Source organism: Podarcis bocagei (genome assembly GCF_964188305.1).
Source record: "Podarcis bocagei genome assembly, chromosome: 2".
Classification (NCBI taxonomy): domain Eukaryota; kingdom Metazoa; phylum Chordata; class Lepidosauria; order Squamata; family Lacertidae; genus Podarcis; species Podarcis bocagei.
The window spans coordinates 113,710,230-113,737,994 of NC_138126.1; the positions used below are offsets into that span (position 1 = coordinate 113,710,230).

The 27,765-nt window shown below is 42.9% G+C and overlaps 1 protein-coding gene and 1 long non-coding RNA gene across 2 annotated transcripts in view; one reads left to right on the forward strand and one right to left on the reverse strand.

Moving 5' to 3' along the window:
- Positions 1–27,765, forward strand: part of LOC308580258 — a 423,078-nt gene that overhangs the window by 38,537 nt on the left and 356,776 nt on the right. The window lies entirely within an intron of this gene.
- DGKE (diacylglycerol kinase epsilon) lies at positions 240–27,468 on the reverse strand. Its single transcript, XM_081181401.1, has 12 exons — positions 27,364–27,468; positions 24,953–26,161; positions 18,255–18,414; positions 17,419–17,538; positions 14,796–14,939; positions 13,042–13,199; positions 12,171–12,222; positions 11,337–11,450; positions 11,127–11,198; positions 9,431–9,558; positions 9,077–9,188; positions 240–7,967 (listed from the first exon to the last, which is right to left on the reverse strand). The coding sequence occupies exons 2-12, from the start codon at positions 25,411–25,413 to the stop codon at positions 7,773–7,775; spliced, it is 1,716 nt and encodes a 571-aa protein (XP_081037527.1). The 5' UTR covers positions 25,414–26,161; positions 27,364–27,468; the 3' UTR covers positions 240–7,772.

A 27,765-nucleotide genomic window follows, 5' to 3' on the forward strand; every position in this document is an offset into this window, starting at 1 on the left:
CTCTTTTCACGTGTGGCAAATTCCAGGCAGTAGGTTTACTTGTTTATTGCTGCAAAAGCAAAAAAGCATCACAGCACCCCAAAAGCAACCATTTATTGTGGCACCAATTTCATAGACTTGAGCCCACATAACATCAAATGTCACATGCTTCTTCTGTACTGACACAGGCAATTAATATTTTTGTTAATAGGTTGCTTGATTGGAAACCATTATTAATTAAATAAAGAGGGACTCAAACATTCGGTGCCAATCTTTTATTAACAGATGATGTAAACAAAACAAAACAAAACCAATTCAGATCAGTGTCTCACCAAAGAGCAGACAATACAGATTCAGATCCACACACATTTTCTTCTGTCTAAATTCACACAAGAGGAAAACAAACAAACAAGCAAGCAAACAAACAGACAGATTGATAGAAACACAAGGAAACCCGGCAGCTCTCCAAAGTATGAAAACAGGGCCCCTTAAAAAAAGAGGAGACAAGAGGTTTCTTTTTAGCACATCACCTGTGCAGCATCATGGAAAGGAAGATGTACAGAGAACTCTTAAAACCGATTCTGACGGCTTGTAGGACTTGGGAGCCGTGCAGGTTAAAATTCTGTTTCATAAATCACTTCGAATATTCTGAAGGATTGCCCTACGTCATCTTAGTACTTCTCACAACACTCCTTTAATACAGAACGGTATTCTCATCCCCACCTTATATAGAAGATAAGCAGAGCTTGAAAAGATGCCACCCAGCCAGTCCTGGGTGTCTCAGCTCAGACTCTAAGGCCTAGTTCCCACTGAGAGGAGCTGTTCCTCAACACTTCAGACTGAAGGCAGAAGGCTTCTTTCATGGAAAAAGATATTCGTGCACATAGAAAGGAAAGGGGTCTAGCCTAGCCTGCTCACAGGTACGTACAAAACTAGAATTGGTTCTCCCCCCAATGGAAAATGATCCTTCTATGTAATCTGCCACCTGCAGTCCGAGAGACTATAGTTCAGGAACATTTTGACTGCCTCACCTGTAACCTGTGAAAGCTAAGCATTAGTCACTTCCCTGATTCTGGATCTCTGGGATGTGATAAAGCGGAATCTCACTTAAACGCTGAAAACCCAAGAATGCCCACATGTAGGATAGCCGCCCCAAGCCCCCGAAAAGCAGGTCAGACGTTTGGAATAATTTACAACAGCTATACACTGCAGTGGCAACTCAGATGTGCTCACATGGAACAGCAGGTTTCTAAAATCAGAGTATGACCACCAGCCTGACATTTAAAAACCCTTGTGAGACCGGATTCCACCCAGGGGAAGGTGTGGTTGGGTTATCATTCCACCTAAGCTCTCGAAGCTCTTTGAGAGCGCACATTCAATGATGAACACATTCATGTTTCAACCACGTCTTGACAGCACCCATCCAAAGGGTACGATGTGGTTAAAAACAAGACATGTCATTTTACCTTTTCACCTTTCAGCTATGAGCTATCTGAGGGTTTCAGAGACCATTGAGATAGAGAGAGAGAAAAAGACCTACAACCACAACTGACTTATTAGGGATAGTTACTCTGGCTTAGAGGGAAACCCTACACATGCTAACTAAGAATTAAGCCCCATTAAAAAGAACAGAACTTCATCCCAGGTTGCAAAAATGTACCCTTACCTTAAAATTTTGGTGTGTAAAAGAGTGATAGTCTGGCAGCCACAGCTATAAGCCGACTTCCCAGGTCAAGGGGCTATAACTGGGCTGTAATTCCCAGGTCAAGGGGCTATAATTGGAGGCTACATTCCAGCTTATTATAATTTAGAACTATAATAATATCACACCTATATCTACAATGTCGGTTAAAATGGGGGGGGGGCATCCTTTTATGGAAAGCAGTCTCCAAGAGTTAGTTGTGGAGAAGAGGACATGGTGAGAAGTGAGCAAACATAAGCAAGGATGTAGACTGTATCACAGGGAAGTGGAGACCTGTGGCCCTCTGAAAGTTGCTGGAATACAGCTTCCATCATCCCTGATCACTAGTCACATTGGGGGTGAAAGTCCAGCATCATTGGTATTTGCTTTGGCCACATAGTTGCTCTTTCCTCACTAGGAAGGACCCCAGACTAGGGTTTAACACATGCCCTTGAACTTTTGAAGGCCAGAACAACAGTTCTTTGGCTAGCATCTCTCTCTCTCAAAAGACATGCCATCAGAAACATGGGGTGTATCCCTGGAAAAGGCTGGTTAACTCCACCATGCCTCTTCTACATAACCCCAGCTTGAAAGCACAATTCTGGCTATGCACAGACCATGGTGGGCAACAACCATCTCTCAGGAAGAAAGCGGAGCGATCGTGAGAGTGGAGGGAACTGCATGCACTATGCCAAGGGCACTGAGTTTCCAAAATAAGCAGTGTGCACAAACAAGGCCTTGAAACACCTTCCTTGCCCTATGAGCAGTCACCACTTGCATGCTCTAACTGCTTCTGCACGCCTTCTATGTTTCAACTAATTAACCTGAAGACAAATTCAAAGACAATCAAATACAGTGGTTAGGGACTTTTGGTTGACGCAAACTGAACGTGCGGACAGCACGCACAATTTCTGAAAGATAGCACTCCCCCCCCCCCGCTCCACGAGAAGGAAAGCATTGCAAGGTAGAATACCATACATTTAAAGACAGCCATTTTAGAAGCATGTGCATTTGGAAAAACAAAAAGACACAATCTAGAATGCAAATACCTCAAGCAACATAAATTATATATATATAAAAAATACCTGAGAAAGATGCAGTGCTGGTACTGGAGAGCAAACAAACGAGAGATCTCATTTGCAACGGGGAATGACATGGCGAGACAGTTTGCACTCAAAAGGGAGCAGAATTTTTCTAAAATTTACCTGACATAGCGTAAACGGTTAACCTTTCAGAAAAACTCTTATAAAGGGCCACGGGTCTGAAACTCCCAGAGCCCCATCTGGAATGCTTACTCCAACTTGTGTGTTGGTATCACGCTGCTGAGAATTTTCCTGCCATCAACAGAAAGGGCAAAGGGAAGGAAATGCTTATTGTAAGGACACAAGATAACTCGGCCTACATGCCACTTACAGAGGCGGAAGAGGGGGGCTGTGTCTGCAGCAGCGCTCACCCTGTGTCTATAACCAAAGCACACCGCTTCGCTCAGTGCGTAAAAACTAATGCAGCAAATCTGAATCAGAAACAGCAGCTCCAAGGGGACACCTCCAGTCTTCTTACCTGCAACAGGCTCCTCATTTGCATCAACACCCAAACAGGCACCCCTGTGCTCAGATATCTGCTGGCTTCTCATTCTCTTGAATGAGGCACCCTGCGCATAAGCTGCTCTCTACATGCACCACAACACTAACTTCTGAATTTGGGTGCCTTCCAGCATTTGAAATGAGTAGAAATGCTCAGCACTTTCTCACAAGTGAGCTGTGAGGCTGGTACTCTGAACTTGTGGATCCTTTGGGGGAATCTTCCCAAGTTCTGTGCGGCAGATTTACTTCTGACCAGTACGCAGAGGACTCCTGGTTTTCACCTCCCAGCTTTTTGCCTTGAGATGTGCCAGGGAAGTCACCATCACAACCAGCCCTAATTTCACTACAAATAAGATACAACCCTTTTTTTTTCTTGGGGCGAGGGGTGGAAAGCTATGTAAAGTACTCAGACATAAGGTGGACTTTGACTTACAAGTTAAAAGGGGACTATTTTAGCTTATGCAGACCATATAAGCTCAGACAACAGACAGATCTACGTTTCTCATTGGCCTAGGTTCTCACGATGACATTAAGCAGCAGATGATAAAATATCATATCATACAAATTATTCTAAAAAGAATAAACTCGAAAAGTATCCAGACATCAGTGCTTCAATCGCTTTATTTCAGTAGCAAAGTATTTCACACAATCCAACAATTTCCTTTAAAAAAAAAAAACTTCCTTAGAAAGTTCTAGAAAAGCAAGACCATGTGTGTCTGTTTGCTCTTCTGAGTCTTATCCAAAACCAGTTTGTAAAGTTCCACTAGCCAGGGAGCAGTAACTTTTAATTCATTTCACTCTTGCTAGTTAGAGAGGCTGAAGCTACTTAAGTATTGCCAATGGTTTTGGAGAACTTTGCTCCAGGATATTTACTATATACCCCCAATGCCATGACAGAAGCAAGGGGTGGCAATCTTCTTGGTAGCTGTTTCTGCCTTATCTCTAGTCGCTCATTAGAAGAAGGTTTGCACATTACAGCAGCCAAGGGCTTATCCATTCATCACACCATCCAGACAGCCACACATCCAAGTGGTCACTGCACCATAGCGGTGCAAAAAGCTGCCAGATAGGCAAATAGATCACCTGAATCAAATGGAACGTCTGTGTGATATGGGCATTCCACACAGCTTGCCACATCTTAATGCAATAACTGTTCATTCCAGGTTATAATAATTTTATTATTTGTACCCACCCATCTGACTGGGTTGTCCCAGCCACTCTGGGTGGTTAGTAGTAGCAGCAGCAGCAGATCAGGAAGTGTTAAACAACAACAGATTCTTACAAATCTAGTCATAATGTAAACTACTTGAGTGGGGAAACCACAGCTCATGTTAGAGCTGTAACTCAGTAGCTGAGCACCCCCTTTTGGATAACTGATCAACTGCACTGCTTGAGGGAGTTGCCAAGTCCGTTGAATTTTGTTCAAGATTCAGTAGTTTAAGTAATTAAAAAAAGAGCTGATATTTCCTCTCAAGGGTGTGATCGCTAGCTGATTTACAGGAACAAATATTGAAACCAAACTGGAGCGTCACATGAACACACTAAAACCAGCTCACACACCCAACAGCCTGAGAAATCCTCTATTTGCAGTAGGCATGTCCTTGCACCTCTCACTGTTGTTTTGACGTAATGAGGAGCACAGGAATTAAGCATGGAAACAGGAGAGAGCGTGACAAATGTAAGATTTCACAAACTGGAGAAGCCTGCTTATAACTGCATCGTATAGTAGAAGGGCCCACCCCACCTGGAAGATTCCTGGTGGTCTGAGAATGCATCAACCAGAACGAGAGAGTGTTACAATCCTATCTTACAGAGCCCAACAGCTGCTGAGATTGGCCCCTTGATAGCTAGATGAATAGTACGATGGCACAGGAAGCAACTCAAAGCAGGAATGTCCTGGCAGTCGTGGCAGAATGAAGTGGTCCAGGTAACAGAAGAATAAAGGTGAAAGTGCGTTGCTACCTCTCCAAGGTGCTGAACTAATAATACATTCTTCAGTAGGAAACGGGAAAGCATATTCAGCAGATTCTTTCCGGAATCCACTTGCGGGGATGCCTACTACGTAAACACTAGGACACTCAAAATCAGAGCATAGCACTTACATAGGAATCATTCAAATAAATAAGAACAGAAATCGAATGGTTAGGTCTCTATTAACATCCACCTAGCAGCTCGGAATCTGTTTCTTGGTCAAGTGCTTTGAGGACACGGATAATGACTTTTCATATACCTCTTTGCTGTTCTTATCAGCTAAGAAGGTACACGAGAATTTGTAACAATTTTCAACGAGGTACAGGTGGTGATTGAAGGCCCCTTTTGTCTTCGTTGAGCAGTGATATTCCCCATAGAACAGATTCTTAGACATGGTTATCAAGAGACTAGTGCCGACCAATAAGTCCTACAGCAATGATACCCCGGCCATGAAGTCCTGGCAATCACTGGCGTGTATTTGTCTCAATAACACAACTTACTCGTTCAATGCATATTTGGGAACTGTCCTGTGCAACGGAAGACATACATGGAGTCAAATGGACCTTCAAGCACGCTGCTAACGCTACAAATAGCTTAAGAATACAACTAGTTGACCGTCAAAATCAGTCCAGTGAAAAAAGGTTTAACACAAAAACAAACACACAACCACCCTGACTTCAACGGATCATATTTGGTCTGTCAATTTACACAGTCTGCTCCAGCCCAAGACTATTAAACTATATCACCAATATTGAAACTTGCCTGATTTCTAGACGTAATTTTCCTTCGCTCAAAATGAGCATGGGGGCACTCTTAATTTAAGCTATACAAGCTAGTGTTTCTAAAAGTTGTAATTATACTACCCAAGTGAATAACGTGCATTACTAAATGGTCTCTTAGAAGTACTACCACACATACACATGGAGTTGGGAATATTTCCTAAGGGGGAAAAGAATAATTCAGTGTTAAGACCAAAGGCATATTATGCCGGGAATGTATCCCTCCACAAGCCTCACTGAAACAAGGAGGAATTTCTATCCTTGTACTACTTTGGTTTGTTTCAGTGGGATTTGTGAACAGCAAGAAAAAAACAAAAATGTATCTGTAACCTAAGCAGACTTGGAGTGTGCTTCCCAGTGGCAAGAGTGATTTCCACCAATTCCTGTTTCAATTTACAGCCCCCTGAAATTCTACTTTGGAAGGTTAGGGGACACCCTGGAACGGTGAGGGGAAAAGAATTGAAACTTGCCTCCTCCTTTTTTTCCATCAGGAGTCCTTGCTGGATTGCAGTCCCTTCTGCAAACAGAAGGCAATTTGGGATTGGACTTGGAGATAGTGGATAATATGTTCTCATTTGAGTTCTTATTTCAAAGTGGTCTGAACGGAATCAGTGCATCGTTCACAGGCTATTTAGGAATTCTTTGAAATTTAAAATTACAAGTACTGGGACTGTCAGTCAGGTGGAGAAGCTTTGGTTACTGAATTTTGCAAATCTGTTTCCCTGAAAACAAGACTACAGTTGCACTGGACAGTTTCATCTAGAATATCTGTTGCTATTGTCTTGTATAATTCAGGGATCTAACACATCATTTAATCTCTGATCAGCCAGTGAGGAAGGAAGCGTTACATACTGGTCAAATGAATACTCTTCTTTGAAAACCAGAACCATAAGTATCTATCAGGTCTTGACTGGTTAGATGAGCAACTTACTGTTCAGGAACTCTCTCTGTTTATCACCTAAGAAGGTAATAATATCAAGTGCTGTGATATGCAATGGTTTTTAAATATCTATGAGGCCTAGCGACACTAAGTGCAAGTCAAATAACATCTGGTGCTGTGATTCTATTATTGAAAATGAAGCTAGTCATGGTCTGGTGCAGACATAGCGCTTGCCCCATCGAGAGTATCCTGTGGTTCATCATACTTCACGCACGTGCAAATTCCCTATTCACTTTCATTTTCAAAGCTAACCACGGGTAGTGAAAACCCTGGTGCTGATACAACTTAGCACCAGGGTTGGCTCAAAGGAGGAGAAGGAGGGAAGGGGGAATTCATGAGAAAAATGGGATGGAAAAGGAGAACTTGAGTCCACAGGGTTCTCAAGTGATCAGAAAAGGGCCTATCAACACTGAGCCCATATGTCCCCAAACGACATTTCTTCATGCTCTTCAGATCTACACAATTAGACATCACAGACACCAGCAGCTAGTCCATAGGACTATACACAAACTCCGAGAGAAAGCCTACAGAAGGCGGCATTCAGTCTGCAGAGCAGTCAGTGTAAAGTAACCATGAAAGTTCCCCCCCCATCCGCTTCAGCTTGCTGCTATAAACCAGAGTAAAAGTGCTTGCTGAATTTAAGCCTGGTTCAGTTTTTATATATATCTATATCGCTATCTCACTAAAAGCATGGCTTAGTTACTCCTGTGCCAGTTGTAAGTACAGAGATTGGCATGGCGTTAAGAGGTTTACTGGAGACGGAATATCTAGTGCTAAGCTTTTCAGCCAAAGCCAAGCTGGAGTTACCATTTTTAGCATGCCAAAAACCTGGCCCAGACCTAGGTATCTTCATCTGTCTGATCCTTGGCAAGTTCTTGTTCGGATATGCTGGACACGTCATCGTCGTCTGTCTGTTCCCCTGAGTGATAGAGCATCAGCGCGTGCGTCTTGTGCGTAATGGTGACAGTGCAAGGGCCTTGTGCCCAGGGTTCTCCGTCCACCTGCATTGGCATCTTTGAATTCTTCAAGATTAACTGGAATTGGGAAGGTACGTAAAGAAAAAGAAGCGAAGTCAAACCACTGCAGAGACGGCAAAACCTGAAAGCCGTGTCAGGCCAGGCAACTGAACTAGGCCAAGATGCTTAATGTCTGTAGCAGATCAGCTCATGGCATTTATTAAATGGCAAGAGAAAGTTTGGGGGCAAAAAATAAACTTCACTGGGATTTAATGGGAAAAGGGAAGTTAAAATGGGGGGCTTGAGGGGAGGAAGGAGGCAACTAGCTGTTCAACTCAAGACTGTTTAGACTGGTGGAAAAAGGAGACTTCCTTGGCTCAAACCAGCAGGGCTACGTACAGATAATGAAAGGGGATTCCTGTTTCCTTCCTTCCCTATTCTTTCTTTCATGCTACTTGAGCTTCTTTCACAACAGCAAAACCCACTGCATTTGTTAAAGGCCATTAGTGGTCCCCACTCCCTGAGACAGGGCAGGCTAGAAATCCACGAGTAAAATATATTTTGGATGTATTTTATGTTTTTAAGTTGAATTGCAACCTGCCCCAGCTTCTCCAGCTGAAACGGGGGGGGGGGGTCCTAAAAATAGTAGATTTAATAAACAAGTAAGCAACCACCCCATTTTTCAAATCACCCTCCAAGACTGTAGTTTATGGAGAGAGCATTTCCATATGTATGGTTCATGAATTTCCTAGAATGTCACTTGAAACTGAACAGGTTGCTCTGAAGCCACTATTTGGGGTGTAACGCTACCAACGCCCCAGTAAAATTAAGTGGCACTAACTGCTGACTGCCTGCTGCAGAAAAAAAAGTACCAGGCTGGTTAGCCAAAAGTTAACTAAACCACCAGTCAAAAGCACATGCCCGGCACTTATTTTAAAGATACAATGCAGTCACACAGCATCCTCCTGAAGGTGCTCCTCTGCTTTGGTCAGTCTGTCCACACAACAGACTGAAGTGACTTTGGAATCCACAAGCTATGTGTGGCCCTCATAACAACCTGAGGATTAGCTTCCAGATGAAGATGGAGCCAAGGTACTTGCTGCTTGTACTTCCAGGCTCAGTGCCAGAAGGCTGGACCAAGAGAGTGGAAAGCAGCCCTGGAGGCACACCCCGAAATTATCACCTACCCTCACAGTGTGGGCCTGTCCCAGCCGAATGGGATTTGCGAGCTTCACTTGAATCTGAGCGCAGTGAAAAGAGCCATTGACTCCGACAACTTCCAGCAGCCCATCATCATGCCTAAGAGAGAGAAAAGGGGAGCTTCTTACCATTATAAGCACAACTTTAAACGTGACTCGTCATAGAAGAACACTTCAGTCATACGGCTTCAAAATGTTTCTGCTTCTTCAGCAGTCCAGTATTCATGATGCTGCAAAACAAGTCTACAAGTCCCCACAAAGTGAGCAAACCCCTGGATGCACGGGCCCCAAAACTTTTACCAAATGCACACAGATCATGTACAAAAGAGTATATAATCTTACCTTGCCGGAGGGTAAAGTTCATCCCCCATTCCTTCCCACAGTCTACAGCCGCCTCCCCAGTAGGCGATATTCAGAACTATGATGCCTTCCAAGCTGGGCAAATCAATTCTCTCTCCATCCAACTCTAGCTTTAAAAGAGATACAACAGATTGTTAGCAAGTTACATTGGCAAGAGAGAGGCGCCATCACCAACTCTTTGAAAGATTCCATCAACGGTGTCTCTGAAAATTTTAACACATCACTTCAGAAGACAGGTGAACTAATGCCAGTATACTGGAAGAAGCAAAGATCGGCAGTGTCGAAGCGATGATTCTTCAACATCAACTTCGTTGGACTGGTCATGTTGTGTGGATGCCTGATGATCGTCTTCCAAAGTAACTATTCTATTCCGAACTTAAAAACGGAAAGCATAACGCTGGTGGTCAACAAAAGAGGTTCAAAGACTCTCTCAAGGCAAATCTTTAAAAATGTAATATAAACACTGAAAACTGGGAAACACTGGCCTGCGAGCGCTCCAATTGGAGAACAGCCTTTACCAAAGGTGTTGTGGACTTTGAAGACTCTCGAACTCAGGACGAAAGGGAGAAACGCGCTAAGAGGAAGGCACACTTGGCAAACCCTCACCGTGATCAGCTCCTGCCCAGAAATCTATGTCCCCACTGTGGAAGGATGTGTGGATCCAGAATCGGCCTCCACAGTCACTTACAGACTCACTTTTAAAATCATGTTTATGGAAGACAATCTTACTCACCTACAAGTGATTGCCAGAGAAGAAGAAAAGACATTGCCAAGAGCAAATTCAAAGCTAGACTTTTGGATATGTCAGGAAGGGACTCTAAGTGAGGCATGCTGCCATTTTACACAGAAGAGTTCTGAGGGTTTCAAGATAACCTCCTTTTTTTAGCTCAATAAAAGTGAGAAGACTATGGGGAGTGAGGCCAAGCCAAATAATCCCATTATTGGCTGAGGCCCACCACAAACCTCCGATTCCCATCTGCACAGAGGGTCAATCATTTTTGCTCTCCAAGAGCATTTTGGATTTCATAGAATCATAGAGTTGGAAGAGACCACAAGGGCCATCGAGTCCAACCCCCTGCCAAGCAGGAAACACCATCAGAGCACTCCTGACATATGGTTGTTAAGCCTCTGCTTAAAGACCTCCAAAGTTGGAGACCCCACCACACTCCTTGGCAGCAAATTCCACTGTCGAACAGCTCTTACTGTCAGGAAGTTCTTCCTAATGTTTAGGTGGAATCTTCTGTCTTGTAGTTTGGATCCATTGCTCCGTGTCCGCTTCTCTGGAGCAGCAGAAAACAACCTTTCTCCCTCCTCTATGTGACATCCTTTTATATATTTGAACATGGCTATCATATCACCCCTGTATTCTGACCAGAGCAGAATACAGTGGCACTATTACTTCCCTTGATCTAGATGCTATACTCCTATTGATGCAGCCCAGAATTGCATTGGCTTTTTTAGCTGCCGCTTCACACTGTTGGCTCATGTCAAGTTTGTGGTCAACCAAGACTCCTAGATCCTTTTCACATGTACTGCTCTCAAGCCAGGTGTCATCCATCTTGTATTTGTGCCTCTCATTTTTTTTGCCCAAGTGCAAAAAAAACCTCTGAGATGGTTTCTCTGCCCAGCTCTACTGCAAAATGAATTAAGTATGAAGAGGAGGAAACAACCATCTTACCTCAATCTTTTTGTTCAAATCCTTACACTCCTGTACTAAGCAATCTTTGGTCCCATAGAAAAAATATACTGCCTGCAAAGAAAGAAAGACTGTTGTGAAAAAGAAAGCCTGCACACAGAGGAGCTTTTACCTTTGCTACCACAACTTCTTTTGGAGATTTTTTAAATTAAATGTTAGGGTTCTGAAAAGGTTTGGTTTTACCCGACGTACCTTGTTAATAATCCTACTGGAAAAGAGAGAGGGAGACTTTTCACGATGGGCGTGGAAGTTTAAAGCCATGAGGGCATCTGGACCCGTGGAAAAGTAGTTGTTCATTGTGAAGACCTGCAAGAAGAGAGAGAAGCATTAACAGTTTTAGCACTTGGCTGTTGTGAATCCTGATCTTCCTCAGAAGTAGATCCCACTCATAAAACTGTTGCTTTAACAGATTTATTTTATTTTTTTATAGTTTTCTATGTTCGTAGAAAAATTTATACAGTGGATGTCAAACTTAATCCATTCCAGGAGTCCGTTTGACTCCCAGAACCATTCAGAAATCAAGATGTGGCTTCTGATTGGCTGTAGGAGCTTCCTGCACTCAATTGGAAGCCACGTCAGATGTTTGGTTTCCGAAAAACGTCTGCAAACTGAACACTCACTTCCAGGTTTGCGGCGTTCGGGAGCTGATTTGTTTGGGAGCCAAGCCATTCAACAACCAAGGTACCACTGTACAATGTGATTTAGGCAGCTGTCTGAACTCCTGATCCACTCACTGGAGGGTGGTAGTATATGGAACAGAAGTCTCCCTTCACACAGCCCCATGCAGTCCCACCCCTGGAAGGTATAACTAAGCTGAATCCAGAGGTCCTGAGGAACCATGATTGATGAAGCAGCAGCTTACTGGATCCACAATTTTACTAGTCCTCTGTTCTTTCCAAAAATCCCAGCAACCCATAGGACCAAGATGTTTCAGTGCCAGAAGGTGTCCATTGGTGACCAAGCAGCATTTTTTGTCCTCCCCAGGCTTAGAGCGATTAAATACATGCACACATTTCCAAATCGTACCTTAAGCTTCCTTAAGTTGTAGTATCCTTTGTTTGTTACCTGAACCTTCCACCTACAGAAGGGGACAAAAGGCGCAGATTGTACATGTTTGTTTGCATTCCAAAGCCAAATTCTCAAACATGTGGGAATGTTCAGGGATGCAGGAGAGGATATATTGTTTAACGATATCTTTCCTAACTTGTGTTAGCAAGTTCTATATCTTAGCATGAGACATCTCAGGGTCGTGGATTTTGAGCCCCAAATTGGGCAAGGTTCCTGCATTGCAGGGGGCTGGACTGGACCATTAGCCTTGGGGTCCCTTTCCAACTCTACAATTCTGTGATTCCATTTAGAGACCACCTAACATCTCAAAGCCTCGAAAGCGTGTACAAGAGAACAAATTTTATATAAAGAAATAAAAACAGATAGCGTATGCCATGGCGCCCCCAGTACCTAAACCCATTGAAATCCTGCTGCAGTTTTATAAACTGGAAATGCTCCGCTTGTACTTGCCTGCATTTGGATTAAAAATGAGACATTCAGTTTCTGCAAAGCAGCTTATTGAAGGGCTCCCTGATCTCTAATCACCATGGGCTTTGCTTCCATGTACAGCTGCTTCCTATGTGACCTCTAACCATTTCCCCCTTTTAATTGGACTGCCCTCCCCACTCACCCCTGGGTTTAATCTTTTTTGGTTAAATTAAATTAATCATAACTACTCACACCACTAAAACATTTCGAACTAGATATGATTCAGAGCTGTAGCAATGCACAGAACTGAGGACAGATGTCAGAACTCAATGTATCAGTTCCCCTATAGTGATATTTTAGAGAGGTTAGAGGGTGGGAAGAACAAGCAAGGATCTTAGAGATGGCTTGCTTGGAAGCTCACCTATCCAGCTTGATTCCATCAGCATCCATCACGTTGCGCAGAATCTGCTCCACGGGGATCTCTCCAGCATAGCCAGCCCCCCAGCCCAGTGTATTCGACAGATCATTTCCCGTTCCCAAGGGTAAGATCGCAACCTGTGGGATGTAGCGCTCTTGGCCCTGCCAAACAGAAGTATTGATTCAGCATTAAGGCTCTTGATTTTACATGGTTGGCAACTTCTCAAATTTAATCCCAGAATATAAAAGACTGCCTAAAAACACCATTAACTGGAAATCAGGTTCAAAAATTACTATTCAATGTTACAGGTGGAAGGCTAAAGAGAGCAGATGACAAAATTATAATACTAATCAAAGGAGAGGGTATGTAACTTTCCTCTTCTCTACCTTTAAATTTTAGATACCAACAAATAGAGAGAGACCAGACCGGAATAATAATAATGATGATAATAATGATGATGATGATAATAATAATAATAATAATAATAATAATAATAATGAGGGATGGGAGCCTGAAATCAGCTGCTTGTAAGAAACCTATATAAACAGGGATTCTCAAATGGAAAAATGGGGTTCCTTGGGGTGTCTGCAACCTGCTTCCAAAGCTATGATAGTCTTTGAGGTGGGGAAAACAAGTGAAGTATTATAACCACCTTTGAGATCAGTTACATTGGAACTGATCACCCGACAATAACGCCCAACAAAACATCCTTTCCAGTCACGAAAAAGGTAATTGTCACAAAATAAAAACAATGCCCTAAAAAAAATAGCAGAACTAAAACCACACCAGCGACCAAATGCACCTAAAAGCAGGCAGTTCTTTGTTGGAAAAAATCAAGCAGTAGCAAAATTTGCAGCAGTGAAGAATGAAACAGGAAAAATGACAGGGTGCCATTTTGGGAAACTGTGTGTTAGAAGCACAGAGCAAGGGTTGTGGAACAATTAAATGTGCCCATGCACAACATATGGGTGGGGAGAGAGGAGGGCTGACTACTTATGGCACCTTTGCCAATGATCTATGACAGTCCTATTTAGAAATATGAAAAGGTAGCCTTCATAAATGCTCTCCGGAATAAGCACTTTTCACTTATTTTTAATGAATTCATTTATAATTTTATGATCTTATAAATGGCCTTTGTGCCATTAAAGGTTTGGAGAAATCCAAGGCTACGCCTTGCTGAGAACATTCTCTCCCCCCCCCCCATAAAAGTTTTAAATGGTACTCCTGGTAAAAAGGAAAAAAAGAGGCAGATTAAAGTTACTCCGGGAGCATATAGTAAAGTGACGACATGGGTTGTTTGGCCTGCAGTACTGGGTCAGGTAGGGACGCGGGTGGCGCTGTGGGTTAAGCCACTGAGCCTAGGACTTGCTGATCAGAAGGTCGGCGGTTCAAATCCCCGTGACGGGGTGAGCTCCCGTTGCTCGGTCCCTGCTCCTGCCAACCTAGCAGTTCGAAAGCACGTCAAAGTGCAAGTAGATAAATAGATACCGCTCCGGTGGGAAGGTAAACGGCTTTTCCGTGTGCTGCTCTGGTTCGCCAGAGCAGAACTTAGTCGTGCTGGCCACATGACCCGGAAGCTGTACGCCGGCTCCCTTAGCCAATAAAGCGAGATGAGCACCGCAACCCCAGAGTCGGCCACGACTGGACCTAATGGTCAGGGGTCCCTTTACCTTTACCTTTACTGGGTCAGGTGAACCAGGCACAGATGGGAGTGCAAAGAAATCAGTGGGTTGCCAAGTCACTTTGGGACACCATACCTTGATCTTCATGTCATCAATCGCATCCAAGACCCAGCCCACGGTGCCATCTCCACCACAGACAAGTACTCTAGCAGAATTGCAAGGCAACCAAGTGCAGAGCTGCAGTGCTTTTGCAGGTGTTGTTTTGGTTAGTTCAAAAATCTGGAAATTAAATAGAATTTATTTGTTTAACGGCAAGGATTTATAAACCACCAAACATACAAAATGCCAGAGTGGTATACCTTTTAAGACTTGAAATCAGATACAAAATAAGAGACAGGTTTATTATTATTAGTTTGTACCTTTTAAAAAGGAGCTTATTCCTAAAATGTCAGTCAGAAATATTTTACTTCACAGGTCAAATATTGTCACTATGATAAGAAAGCAAACAGCAAAACGATGCACTGATACACTACAATCTAATTGTGCCTAAAGAGAATTTCCATCTATATAGCAATGATTTTCTGCCTTGTCTTTACAAGCGAGATAAGATATTATTGAATACGTTAGGTGTGTTATGCTTTGAGGCTATTTGCGACACAGCCTGTTTGCACAGAGAATTTCAAAAGCCTGGCTCCCCTAGATTTAAAAACTCATTTGAGATTTGGGAGGAAGAGAACTAAAAAATTTAAACAGGAAACTTAAGGAACAAAAGGCTCCTGTCATAGCATCCGGTGCCATTGCCCAGTTGAGTTCAAGGCACAAAACCTAGGGAGAACGCTGCAAGTGTTTCCAAAAGCAAGTGGGTTATTTTAGTGCGGCTTTGAAACAAACAACGAAGAAAGAAAATACACAACGCAGAGAGAGGGAAAAAACCAGCACCCATTCCTCCTCCTCCTCCTCTAAAAACACACTTAACATTCCTGAACAATTTAAAGCGGAGAAACAAGAAGGGCCTTTCTCCATGTGCAGTGTAACCATAGCGCAAAAGGCTTGCACAAAACAACTGTGCAGTGTCCAATCTGTAAGAGTAAACACAACAATGTGCTGTGCTCTTTCTTTCGTAGGAGATAAGTTTGCTGCCGTGTAGCACATTTGATTAAATCCTGCTGTGCACACAGCCTGATCAGCAGGAAAGCACAGGAATTCCATAACAACTGGCAACGGAAGGTCACAAAACAGCACAACACGTTTAAGGGGAGGGAGTCGTTGTGTTGCCCCTGGCCACAAATGATAACAACAGATCAAGACAGGGCTGCCATATGCCTGGGATTTCCCAGATATTACCAGGATTTCAAAGGTGGAAGCGACGTCCTGGGCGGGGATTTCCGGAAGGCAGCAGTTTATCCTGGATATTCAGCAAGTAAACTGGAAAATCTGGGTGGTTTTTTGTTGCATTTCCATTAAAAAAAGCTCAGTAATTTTGGGCTCTTCCTAAAAAAAGGGTGTCCTGGTTTTTACTTTTTGAAATATGGCAAGCCTAATTAAGACTCAGGTCAGAAGATGGTGTATGCTCTGTGAATATGTACATCCTGTGAATTTTGTCCATCTTTGGATAGAAAGTGTCTACCTTCCCGCACAAGCCCCATCCTGTTTACCTTTTCCTTGTCTTGAAGCAGAAGCCTAAGAACCCAAGGAATGGTTTTAAGGCACCTGCAGTTTTTGCAGCAAAAGCCTTAAGACAAAACAGCTTAGAAAGTGTGTTTGTGTGAGGGTTATGCAGAATCGTTTGTGGCTACTTGATGTACTAAAAGTAAGAAGGGGGAAAGGAACCTTTTCAGAGATCCTCTTTCTTCACACATTCTAAGGTCAAGCCCAGCCAACAAAAAATTCCTTCTAGAGAACTCTGGCTTAAGCTGGCAGAAGAGAGGGGAGATGTAAATGTTCACCTGCACAGCAGTGCATGGTTGCTGTTTTTTGTAAACAAGTGCCAGGGGTTTTTTCTGGGGAAGTCGGGTAAGAAGGATTCTATGTCTTGTGTTTGGTCATTTACAATTTGTGAAAAGGAATCTGTAAAGAAAGGCTCATATGCAATGATACATACGCACACCCGTAATTTCCCATGCCCATTTCAAGTTGCATCAAGATTTTTTAAAGATTAAACTCTAAACATTTTCTTCCTATGACCCAAACCCGAGTTTCCATTTTCTTTAAGTAGAACTTCCAGTTGTTGTTTTTAAAGCCACACATATACAGCAAAATTCGTTGCTAAAAAAGCTGTAGGCTAAAACTTTTGTGAATTGATTTGCAAGGCTGTAGTACTACTTCAGGAAGATCAGGCTTATCAAAACACACTTTAAGCTTAGTTCTAAAACATGACAACAGGGCTTTCCTGAGCAAACAAGCAGGCTATAATTATTATAACTATGGTCTTGTCTTGCTGTTCCTTCAAGCAGCTAAGTAGTAGGGCATGTTCCCTTCCTTTTAAACTTGCCATGGGGTAGATTTAGGCTGAGACAGTAACCAGCCCAAGATGTTTCCTCAGTTCTAGTGTGACACTCTAACCACTACACTATGCTGTCCTGTGCATGTTTTGCTAAATCTTACTGTGTTCAGTGGGGATTACTCCCTAGAAAGCATGTTCGGGATTGTACCCTGAGGGTCTTTAGCATAATGTGTTTAAAATATATCATCCCCACCCCCCACTCAGCAATAAGATTGATTCAACAATAAAACAATTTCAATGAATGAATACAATTACCTGAATTGGGTTTAGTAACATCTTAAATTGCCCAAGCAATGTTTCCCCCATATTGTTTCCACTCCGAGTATTAGCCAGAATGATTAGGGGAGTCCAGTTTTTCCCACAGGAGGCAGCTAGCTGCAGAACAGAAACAAACAAGTAAGTATTTGCATGCAGATCTGTGTGATGAAGCAGATAAAAAGCACTCGGTTCTTTCCCTTCTTATTTCATTGTTGGGTAACTAACTGAAACTATGAAAGAGAGACTGAACCCTTTAGAATAATATTTCAGAAAAAAGCTAGAGCAAAATAAACAGCTTTGCAGTTTAGACAAAACGCTACTTTTTTCACTTCCAAACAATATTTAAGGGCTAAATCACATAAGCTAATTTGTGTGTCTGTATTTTATGCAAATTTAACGCAAACTTTATGCCAGTGACATCTTCAAAGGATCAACAGCTCCGACAGCATGGAAGAACTCCGTGAGATTATTACCTAATCCTTCAGATGGAATGGAGCCACGAACATTGGGTTAGCATGGTTTATCTGGAATAAAGAGCATACCAACGCCTCCTGCTTTGCTGCCCCCTACCACTGTACTAGCAAAATAAAACAAATCTGGAAGCCTTGGCTTTATATTATGTGCAAACCAGTGTTTGTAATTTGTTGCCCTCTATCAAACCATGGCCAGCAGTAGACAGAGAGGAACAAACAACACTCCCTGGTTGGGATGTAAAGGGGAAACCATGGTTTCCTGGTTTTTCTTTTTTAATTCCCACTTGCACGATGTTCTCCTCCATCCTATGAAGGGCTATAGGTTCCCCATCTCTGATGTAGCTCTAGAGCAGGGATTACCTTGCCATAGTCCACTCTTTTGTCTTTTCGCATCTGACTGACGTTGAATAAGTAATATGGAGGAATAATTAAGTTGCGAAATTCTCCTAGCTCACACGTCCCGTTCTTCAAAGCGCTCTGCATACATTCATCGTGTACGGTTTGCTGACACCACACACACCTGAAAAGAAAATAATAAGGTTGACTGAACTCAAGCAACTGTTTTTTGTTTTTGTTTTGCCAGGCAGCTGCTGAGAAAGACATTTTTAACAGGCTCAAGAAGAAAAGTGGGTAGAGCCACTGTTTGAATGGTGCAATCATCAAATAAGAAAATCTCTGCTGCCTCCTTATTTCTCTCAACTCACGAGTTGTTACATGGATTTTGAAGGATAAAACAAGTACAGTGGTACCTTGGTTTACAATCATAATCCGTTCTGGAGGTCTGTTTGTAAACCAAAACAGGTTATACCCAAGGCGCATTTTCACCAATGAGACCCCCAAATTTTTTTTTGTTGGTAATCCCCCCCAAAATGGGTTGTAATCCAAAAAAAGGTTGCAAACCGGGACATGCACTTCTGGGTTTGACGTGTTTGTAATCCAAAACGTATGCAAACCAAGACGTATGCAAGACGTACCGATCTTCCACAACTCTTTCAGAAAAATGTCCTCCATATGTCTATACAGTCTCACCCTCTCTCTCATAGATAGATAGCTATAGATATATGGATAGATAGTTTTCAGTTACAATAATCCAATAAAAGCCTCATTGTCAATACCAAATTATGATACCAAATTATAACTACAATTGTTCAGATGCCAAATTATATTATTTTGTTGCCCCCCCCGTATGCTAGAATTGAAGATTTGATAATTTACTTTAGCTCTGCATTCCCAAAACTTATAAATTCCAATTGCACACCAGTCAGAATCCATACGTCTATACAGTCTCTAAATTCAAGTTGTTGTTTATAACAGAAAATGAGAAGACCAGACGGGGGAGTTTGTATGACCAACTTTTTAATGTTCTGGGTTTTATCCCATGCTGCTGTTCCACTAGCACTTGCAGATTTCCAATTGAGCAGCAGAACTCCCTGCTCCTCTCACCAGCAATCCCCTCCCTCAAAATCTGCTCCAGAGGGTTGGAGAACTGTCCAGAGCAGATTTTGGGCGCTTATGGGGAGTGGTAGGGGATTCCCTATCATGTGAGTGGAGCTCCACTTGCATAGTATTTGCTACAACACTCAGACAATTTGCCTGTTTTATTATTTTTTGCAGCCCCTATTTTCTATTTTAAACCATAAGCCACCTATGAGTCAAAAAAGTTGTACAGTATATAAATGCAGTAAACAATCAAGTCTAAAGGGCAAAAAGCCCCAATATACCAGAGACCTGTTTCCCCCACCTCCGCATTATTCTCTCTGAGGCCCCCCCACTTTAAGGATGCATGCCAGATTCAGCCAGCAAGGACATATATAAAAGCACTCACAGCATTTTCCACCAGTTACAAAACACTCTCTCACTACAGACAAGCCCAAGTCAAATCCTGAGCACTGGGTGGAAGCACTACAAGATCTACGTTTTTGAGTTTGTCTCAGGGTTCAGGGGAAAGTTCAGTGCAGGATTCAATTTTATTCTATTTTTACTGGATTCTTTTTTTTAAAAAAATGATTTCTATTACTATGTAATGAACACTATAAAAATGAACACCAAAAAACCAACAAGCAGATAAGCTGTACAAATAGAAAGGTTTATATAGTAATCTCTAGCAATAGTCAAGCTATTAAAAAATAATAATCTACATACCAACTCTGTACCTTTGAACTGGAATAACAAAATGCGTATTGGTATAGCTACAGTAAAAGGATGCCCATGTTGAGTGGTATCCCACTAAGTTTTACTCAGAGTAAACCTACTGGGCCAGATTCAACTAAACAGCTGTGCTAGCATGAGCCGGTAATAGGACTCTCATGAGTGCTGAGAGGCTTTCCCCGCAATTCTGTGCCCGTGCTTGAAACTCCCATTGTTCTGGGTGCATTTTGTGACTGGGGATTTCATTAGTGTGAGCCGTTTCTGAGCTCTGGGCGCAGTACTGCGCCTAAGATTTCGGATTAAAACTGCAGAGTGGAAGGAAAGGAGGACCTTTTTCTGCCTTCCCACTTCCAGCTACTCTCTGAAGACTGGAGAAGAGGCCGTCTTAAGAATATGAGGGGGGTAGACAGGGGAAGGACTAAGGCCACGTAGAACATAATATTTTAGCCGCAGTTCATTCATTTTCAGCTTTGTATTCCTGTTATTAAAAAAGCACGCCTGGACCTTCCATTGTTGCGCCCATAACCTAGGTTTAAGGTGCCATTTAACTCCTAGCTTTCGTATCTCTGTTTCTAACACTGTTCCCTGCCCCCCAAATCAGCTTGGGGGACACGGGGGTTCAGGAAAACCCCCAGAACAGTGCATTGGGGTAGAGTCTTGCACTGATGGAAAAAACTGTAATAGTGCAATGCTGGAATTCCACCCTCTGAAATTAATGGTCCTAACTTAGCCACGGTCATGAATTTGAATAGGTCTACTCGGAGTAAAGCTTAGTTGCATACCACCCTACATCACAACAGGTGTGATCACCACTTCCACTTGACCAAAGTCTTTCACTCCCTGATCCACCTGGAAAATGCACATGATCCTGGGTCTGACAGCGGTGCTGCCAAGCCACGTTTTGTATAGAGATGGATGGCTATAATCTCCTAAAGAACTGCCAGGACCAACAAATAATAATTTCAATGCAGATGTCCACAATGACCAGGAAGCAATGCTGGCTGTTCCCATGTTAATAAAGGCACATCTACAAAAAGGATGAAAGAGACTAGCCATAAATATCCTCCCCTGTGAAGGGAGGGGGGGCATATTAATGCCTTGGATGTTCTTGCTGGAAAAGGTACACAACGTACTCTGGTACAAACTTATTAATATTAAACATTGTAAAATACTACATAGTAGGGATTCATTGAGGATAGGAGTGAATGAGGTCCTTAATGCACACTAAACAGACTAAGCTATTAAGAGGACATTTAACTCAAGCTTGGCTAAAAGCTTGAGAGGCAGTTTGGCCCGGTAACTTAAAAACCACAAGGTGAAAAAAGCACTCAAAACTCCAAAAGAAACAATTCCTAGAATCAACTATGTTGTTCCCTCCAAGCGCCAGATCAGCAATATAAGACCCACCAGGTGAACAGGGCACCTTTATGGGCCTTACCATCTGCTGCCAGAATTTAGAAAGAGACGCATGCTTCAGTTCAAAAGAAAAGAATTTTATAGCCCTCACCGTCGCAGGGGAGTTGTGATGTCACCTTGAGAGTCCTTAGTTGGAACGGTGACCCAAAATACTTTCTGAACAAACAGAAAGGAAAAAGTGACTAAAGAACCCAAGCGCATTATGTCGATGGCACTGAGATGCACAAGTAAAAAAGGCAATTAAATGCACTGCATTTTAACGTACTATTGTTTGAGCCATTTCATTTGCCTGGAACAATTAGCCCCTGCCAGATGGCAAACTACCTGCCTCTCTCATCCCACCTCTCTCTGGCACTTACACTTCCCTGGCCAGGAAAAAAGCTTGCATTTCTCTCCGCTTCCTGATTGTTGAACTCAACTGTGCCAGAAGGCAGAGATTAAAACATATGCATCTGTTATGCAATCAAGACCTGGGCTTGATTCAGAGGGGGGCGGGTGAGTGAGACTGGAGCAGGGTGGATAAAAATCAATGATTTTTTTTAAAAAAAATAATAAATAAAAATCAGATTTTTAAAAATTTAAATCAGATTTTTAAAATAAAATGCTTTTGGAGGAAAAATATTTCTAAAGATAGTTTTCTATTTAAGTTACATTATAGTCCAAAGGCTATTCATCAGGAAATAAGGATTTGTTTTAAGTTTTTCATGTGTACTAAAACTCAGTCTGTTTTTTTAAAAAAAGAAATTGTTTAACCACATCAGTTAACAAACATGGATACATATGCTATAATGTTATTCTTTTAGTTAAATAAATTGTTTGAATCGTTACTAATGATTCTTTTTCTCCTTCCAATAAAGTACAGCAGAAAAGTTGTCCAAATATAAACAGTTAACTTATTAAACCTCACAACAATTTCATCATTATCTGTCTATGTATTTCTAACAGTATAATCCAAATCAGTAATTTTTGATATAAGTGTAAAAACTACTCTGAAAATTTATTATTCCAAAAATGAAATCTTCATCTGGTTGTAAATATTAAGATTATACCAGCAAGAATGAGTTTTTCTGTAAAAATGATTTAAATCACATGTCTTACTGACTAGTGATTTAAATCATGATTTAAATCGATTTGATTTAAATCAAATCCACCCTGGACTGGAGGCAGGCAAGAAACTGGGGGGAAATGAAGAAATGAGAATTGTGAAGCACTTTTGCTACAACAATCTTTTAAACATCTCTTTGCCACAGTTAAGAAAACTTCATGCAGAGCAGGGAAATGCACACACGTTTGTCTGTGTGCGAGGATTCTGACCCACTCAACTGCTACAGAGATGTTCATGCTGGGTTAGGGTTAGGTGGGAAGAAAAGCTAAACTTCAGAAAGAGGAGATGCGTTCAGGATGTTTGCAAAACACTGCCCTAGGTTCTATATATTCCATATTCTGAAAGTGCACTACTCAAGCAAGACCAAGACCCTAGGAAATAACTTTGAGAGTGATGCATATTATGGCCAATGACAGTGGTTTCCAAACTTTTTTCAAAGAGGGCCAGATTTGATGAAGTGAAGGGCCGACCAAAGTTGACCTTTTTTTAGGATTGAAGTTCTTGAGCTTTTTTATGATTTTACCCCAAAGTTGTTGACCTTTTTTAGGGTGGGAGTTGTTGAGCTTCTTTTAGGATTGAAGTTTTTTTTAGAATTTTACCCCAGGAAATAAACTGCCACAGGAGCCGGATTAAACTGACCAGTGGGCCAGATTAGGCCCCCGAAATGGACTTTGGACATGCCTGGCCTATGATAACTGGACAAGAGGTGGGATTCTCACTCTTACTATTCAGAGAGCAGATTGAAAAAGCCCTGGACACTATATATAGGACTCTGTGTGCTAATCCAATTCTAAACTAGAACAGCAGTTGTATACTCTATAGAGCAAGACACAGTGGATAAGAACCTCATGTTCCACTCATAAACCTTCACTCTGATTTTAGCACACAGGTGCCAAATTATTGCACAAGAACTTGCATGTATTAATGTCCAATTAATGTATGACTCGTTACAAAGCTCTTAACGCTTTAAAATTTCAGCTACAGTTTTGCCTAGGGGCCTATTTCCAAGGCCAAGGCTCAGTTACGCAACATCACTGACTAAATAAAACAGAGCCTTTGAGCATGTGCAGACAACCATTTGCTCACCATAGATGAATATTAATCACCAGCTTGTTCCCTTGTAATTGGGATTAGGGACTGGGCTTCCACACTAGATGGGGTGGTTTACATCCCAGGATTTCTGCCTTTGGTATTTTTCATGCAGCAATCTAATCCAAAGAGGCATTTCAGTTGCATCAGAAGAATCATACTTTCAGTTACACTGCCCTTGGGCACATCGGTTCTCACTCAACTCATCACTAAATGTGAGAAAACAAGAGAGGCTTTCCCACCCACTTTTGGCTTCAAGTAAGTTTCCAAGGGGAGGGTTGTCAAGAAAAGCCAGGGGAAAAAGCTGTCATGTGCCTGTCACATCCCCTATAGCAAAGATGGGGAATACTTGGTTCTTTCAGGTTGTGATGGACTACAACTCCCATAATCTCTGACAATAGGCTGCACCATCCAAACTAAGAGATAAGATGATGCTTTGTAAACACACTTGCTGTACTTACATACAACGCATAGATGACTCTAGAATTCTACTAAGTAATTATTTTGGTTTGATTTATCCGTAATCCTTATCCCACTAGGCTGGCTTGGCTGACTAAGCTAAAAGACCATAAAAAGAGTTACTAGCCAACCAATGTACACCTATAAGAAAGTATTTGCTCATCACAAGCAACCAGGGGTGTGGGGCCTTTCAAGCTTTCATTAGGCCAGCTTGTGGAATAAAGAGAATGAATACCTTCCCTTCCTGTTTTAATATATATGTTTCTATCTCTTTAACCTACTAAAATGGACTCTTGTGTACTTTTAGTATTAAATTAAACGCCTAAGCCAGTAAGAACAGGTTGTACTGCTCTCCAGGAGACAGAAGCTGTAAAGTTGAAAAGCGTTCACTAAGAACACCTCTCTACTTGGCCTACTTTCTTTGTAGTCTTTGGAAATACTGTAAATCATAGCTTCATTCAGCAGGGTACAGAGATCACAGATAAGCGTACTCATCATCTTGTTCATGGAAAGTTAGAGGTAGCCTGTGAACACAATGAGAAAATGCAGAGCACATTTCTGATGACTCACCTCCACAGGGAAGCATTCTGCCACCACCGTGTCTCATAACTGTGACCCTTTTGTGGTGTAGTAGTTAAGTGTTTGACTAGGATTGGGAGACCAGGGTTAAAATCCCCACTCAGCAATGAAGCTCACCTTTGGGCCATCACCATCTCTCATCCTAACCTACCTCACAGGGCTGTTGCAAGGATAAATTCAGAAGGGGGAGAAGAGCGTACGCCACTTTATGAGTACCTGGGCTACAAATGTAATAATAAATAAATTGTACTCCCAGCATTACCTGTAATCACACAGCTTGGGCTGGGTACCGCATTGCTGTTTGCACACGACACAGTAGCTGCACAGAGGGACATTGCCACGGATCCACTGGTGTACCATAGAGGTCCTGAAGCCGCTTTCACCCCTCATTATTATTTCCTTGCAGAGGAAACGCCGGTCAGCCTTCTTCAGGCACTCTTCATCGACACACAGCCCACAGCAGTTGCAGAAAGCTCCCTGAAGGATGTGCAGAGAGCAGATGCAGCAATAGGTGGGCTGGCTGAAGAGATCTGTGTCCTGCCAATTGTGCTTGCTCTTACGGAAAATGTCCTGCATCAGTTCCTGCCTCCGAGATCGCCGAAAGCTGCACCACAAGGTGATCAGTACGGGAACCATCACCGAGCACAGAGTCCAGAAGGCCAGACTCCATTCTTGAAACGGTCTTGGAGAGAATATGGAGCTGCTCCTTTCAACCCCTTCCATTCTTAATTGATTTAGTATCAATCTCTAGGTGTCAAATTAAACCTGACACAAGGGAGCACGTTTTGATCATGTAGGTCCCAACATAGATTTGCTCATGTTCATTTCAGCAGTTTTCCCTAATCTGCCATCATTAGCCACATTGCCTGTTCCTTCCTCATCAGACCTTACTGCACAAAGCCTCACTTTTTCCTTTTATTTGTGGCTCCCCTAAAGAAAGGCTTAAACATCTGTCTTGAAATCAAATATCCACTTGTCTTAAAATACCTGACAAAGCAGAAGACTTAGTTTTACGTAATTCCAATGCTACATATATTTCTCGTGCTATTAAATAGTTCACCACAACTTGTTTTTCTCCTATCAGTGTACCCTTACAACATCACACCATCATGACAACAGTGACTGCTTTCTTGCTATAGCTCACCTGTCCTTTGTTATAGCAGAAACCCAACACTAAGCCGATGCACAGAAGCAAATGCCAACTCCAAAAACAGAGTCAAGCACTTTCACCTTCCATGCTATAAACAACAGCACCTCGTTTCTCTCCTTGTTATGGCTATCACTACCTTGCTTCTTGCTCTACACACACAAGAACAAGAACAATCAATTTACCCCTTAACACCCACCCACACCCAGGGTGCAACACAGGTGGTTCCCGGCCCCTATTAATGCCAGGCTTGTGCCTTTGGGGCCAACTTTAGTCCATGAGGGCAGGACAGCAGAAGGGTGCAGCAGCTCCGGATTAAGTCATCTGAAATTAAAAAAAACAATCTGAGTTAGCCTGAGGGTTGAGGGGGCGGGCAGCAGATGCTTCATATTCCTGCATTGCAGGGGGCTGACTAGACAACCCTTGGGCTCATCTCTACAATTCTACGATTCCACAAAAACAGTGGCTGCTCACTCAGTTGCGGTACCTTCTTCTACCCTTAATAATGATAATAATTTTATTCTTTGTACCCCCACCCATCTCACTGGGTTGCCCCAGCCACTCTGGCTGGCTTCTGACATTTATAATAACCGGAAATGAAACGTTACATAACCTAGGTTCAGATAGGTAGCCGTGTTGGTTTGACGCAGTCAAAAAAAATAAAAAATAAAAACTTGTCCAGTAGCACCTTATACAGTGGTACCTCTGGTTACGTACTTAATTAGTTCCGGAGGTCCGTTCTTAACCTAAAACTGTTCTTAACCTGAGGTACCACTTTAGCTAATGGGGCCTCCCGCTGCCACCGCTGAGCGATTTCTGTTCTCATCCTGAAGAAAAGTTCTTAACCCAAGGTACTATTTCTGGGTTGGCAGAGTCTGTAACCTGAAGCGTATGTAACCCGAGGTACCACTGTAAACCAACTAAGCTTGTCTTGGTTTAAGCTTTTGTATGCATGCACACTTCTTCAGATACCAACCTGCCAACCTTCATGTACAAAAGCGCACCTCAGTCGGCTTTCATTTCCTAGGCCTATCGCTTGGCTTTTCCTTTTCATATACACTGGTACCTCGGGTTAAGTACTTAATTCGTTCCGGAGGTCTGTTCTTAACCTGAAACTATTCTTAACTTGAAGCACCACTTTAGCTAATGGGGCCTCCTGGTACTGCCGCACCGGCAACACACGATTTCTGTTCTCATCCTGAAGCAAAGTTCTTAACCTGAAACACGATTTCTGGGTTAGCGGAGTCTGTAACCTGAAGCATCTGTAACCTGAAGCGTCTGTAACCTGAGGTACCACTGTATATATAATAGTAACGAACCGCCCCCCCCCCACCTCAACACACTGTGAGGCTGCGAAATCCCTTCATAAACCTGGGGCGGCCACCTGCCCCTCCTACAAATTCACCGCCCCTGGACATTTCCAGGCAGAAGCAGCAGCGAACAGCCCTGGCAGTTCTGATGCTGCTGCTGCTGCTGGTCCCCCCCCAATTCCCCTCAGCCCCCCCGACCCCCCCCCGACCTCTCACCGACAGCTCGACGGGACCCTCTGGAGAGGCAGCCAGGCAAGGGATGAGCGCCGGAAGCGGAAGAGCTCTCTGAGCGGGAGAGGGGCGGGGTCAGGAGGAGGAGGAGGAGGAGGAGGAACGGCTGGCCAGGAAGCTGCTGATGCGGGGTTGCTAGGAAACGGCCGCCCGGCCGCCGGCCCACGTGACGAGGGGGAGAGGTCGAACAAGCGATGCTGATGAAAGGGACGGGCGAAGGGAAGGAGGAAGGGAGCTGATCACCTGCCGCCCCGCTCTGCGTCACTGACTCCCCTCCCGCCTGTGCTTTGGACTGTACTTTCTCTTGACTATAATTTGCTTTTATGAAAACGTCAGCCTTTCCCAAAAGACACGGGTGTTCTATACCCTCCAACGTGTCTCCGATGA

What these genes read in the sequence shown, in the direction of transcription:
- DGKE (XM_081181401.1), bottom strand. Translation starts at nt 25,413, where the DNA reads ATGGAAGGGGTTGAAAGGAGCAGCTCCATATTCTCTCCAAGACCGTTT. An exon ending in TGTTACTAAACCCAATTCAG is followed by an intron (nt 14,940 to 17,418) that starts GTAATTGTATTC and finishes TTTAATTTCCAG; the next exon opens with ATTTTTGAACTAACCAAAAC. An exon ending in GAACTTTACCCTCCGGCAAG is followed by an intron (nt 9,189 to 9,430) that starts GTAAGATTATAT and finishes TCTCTCTCTTAG; the next exon opens with GCATGATGATGGGCTGCTGG.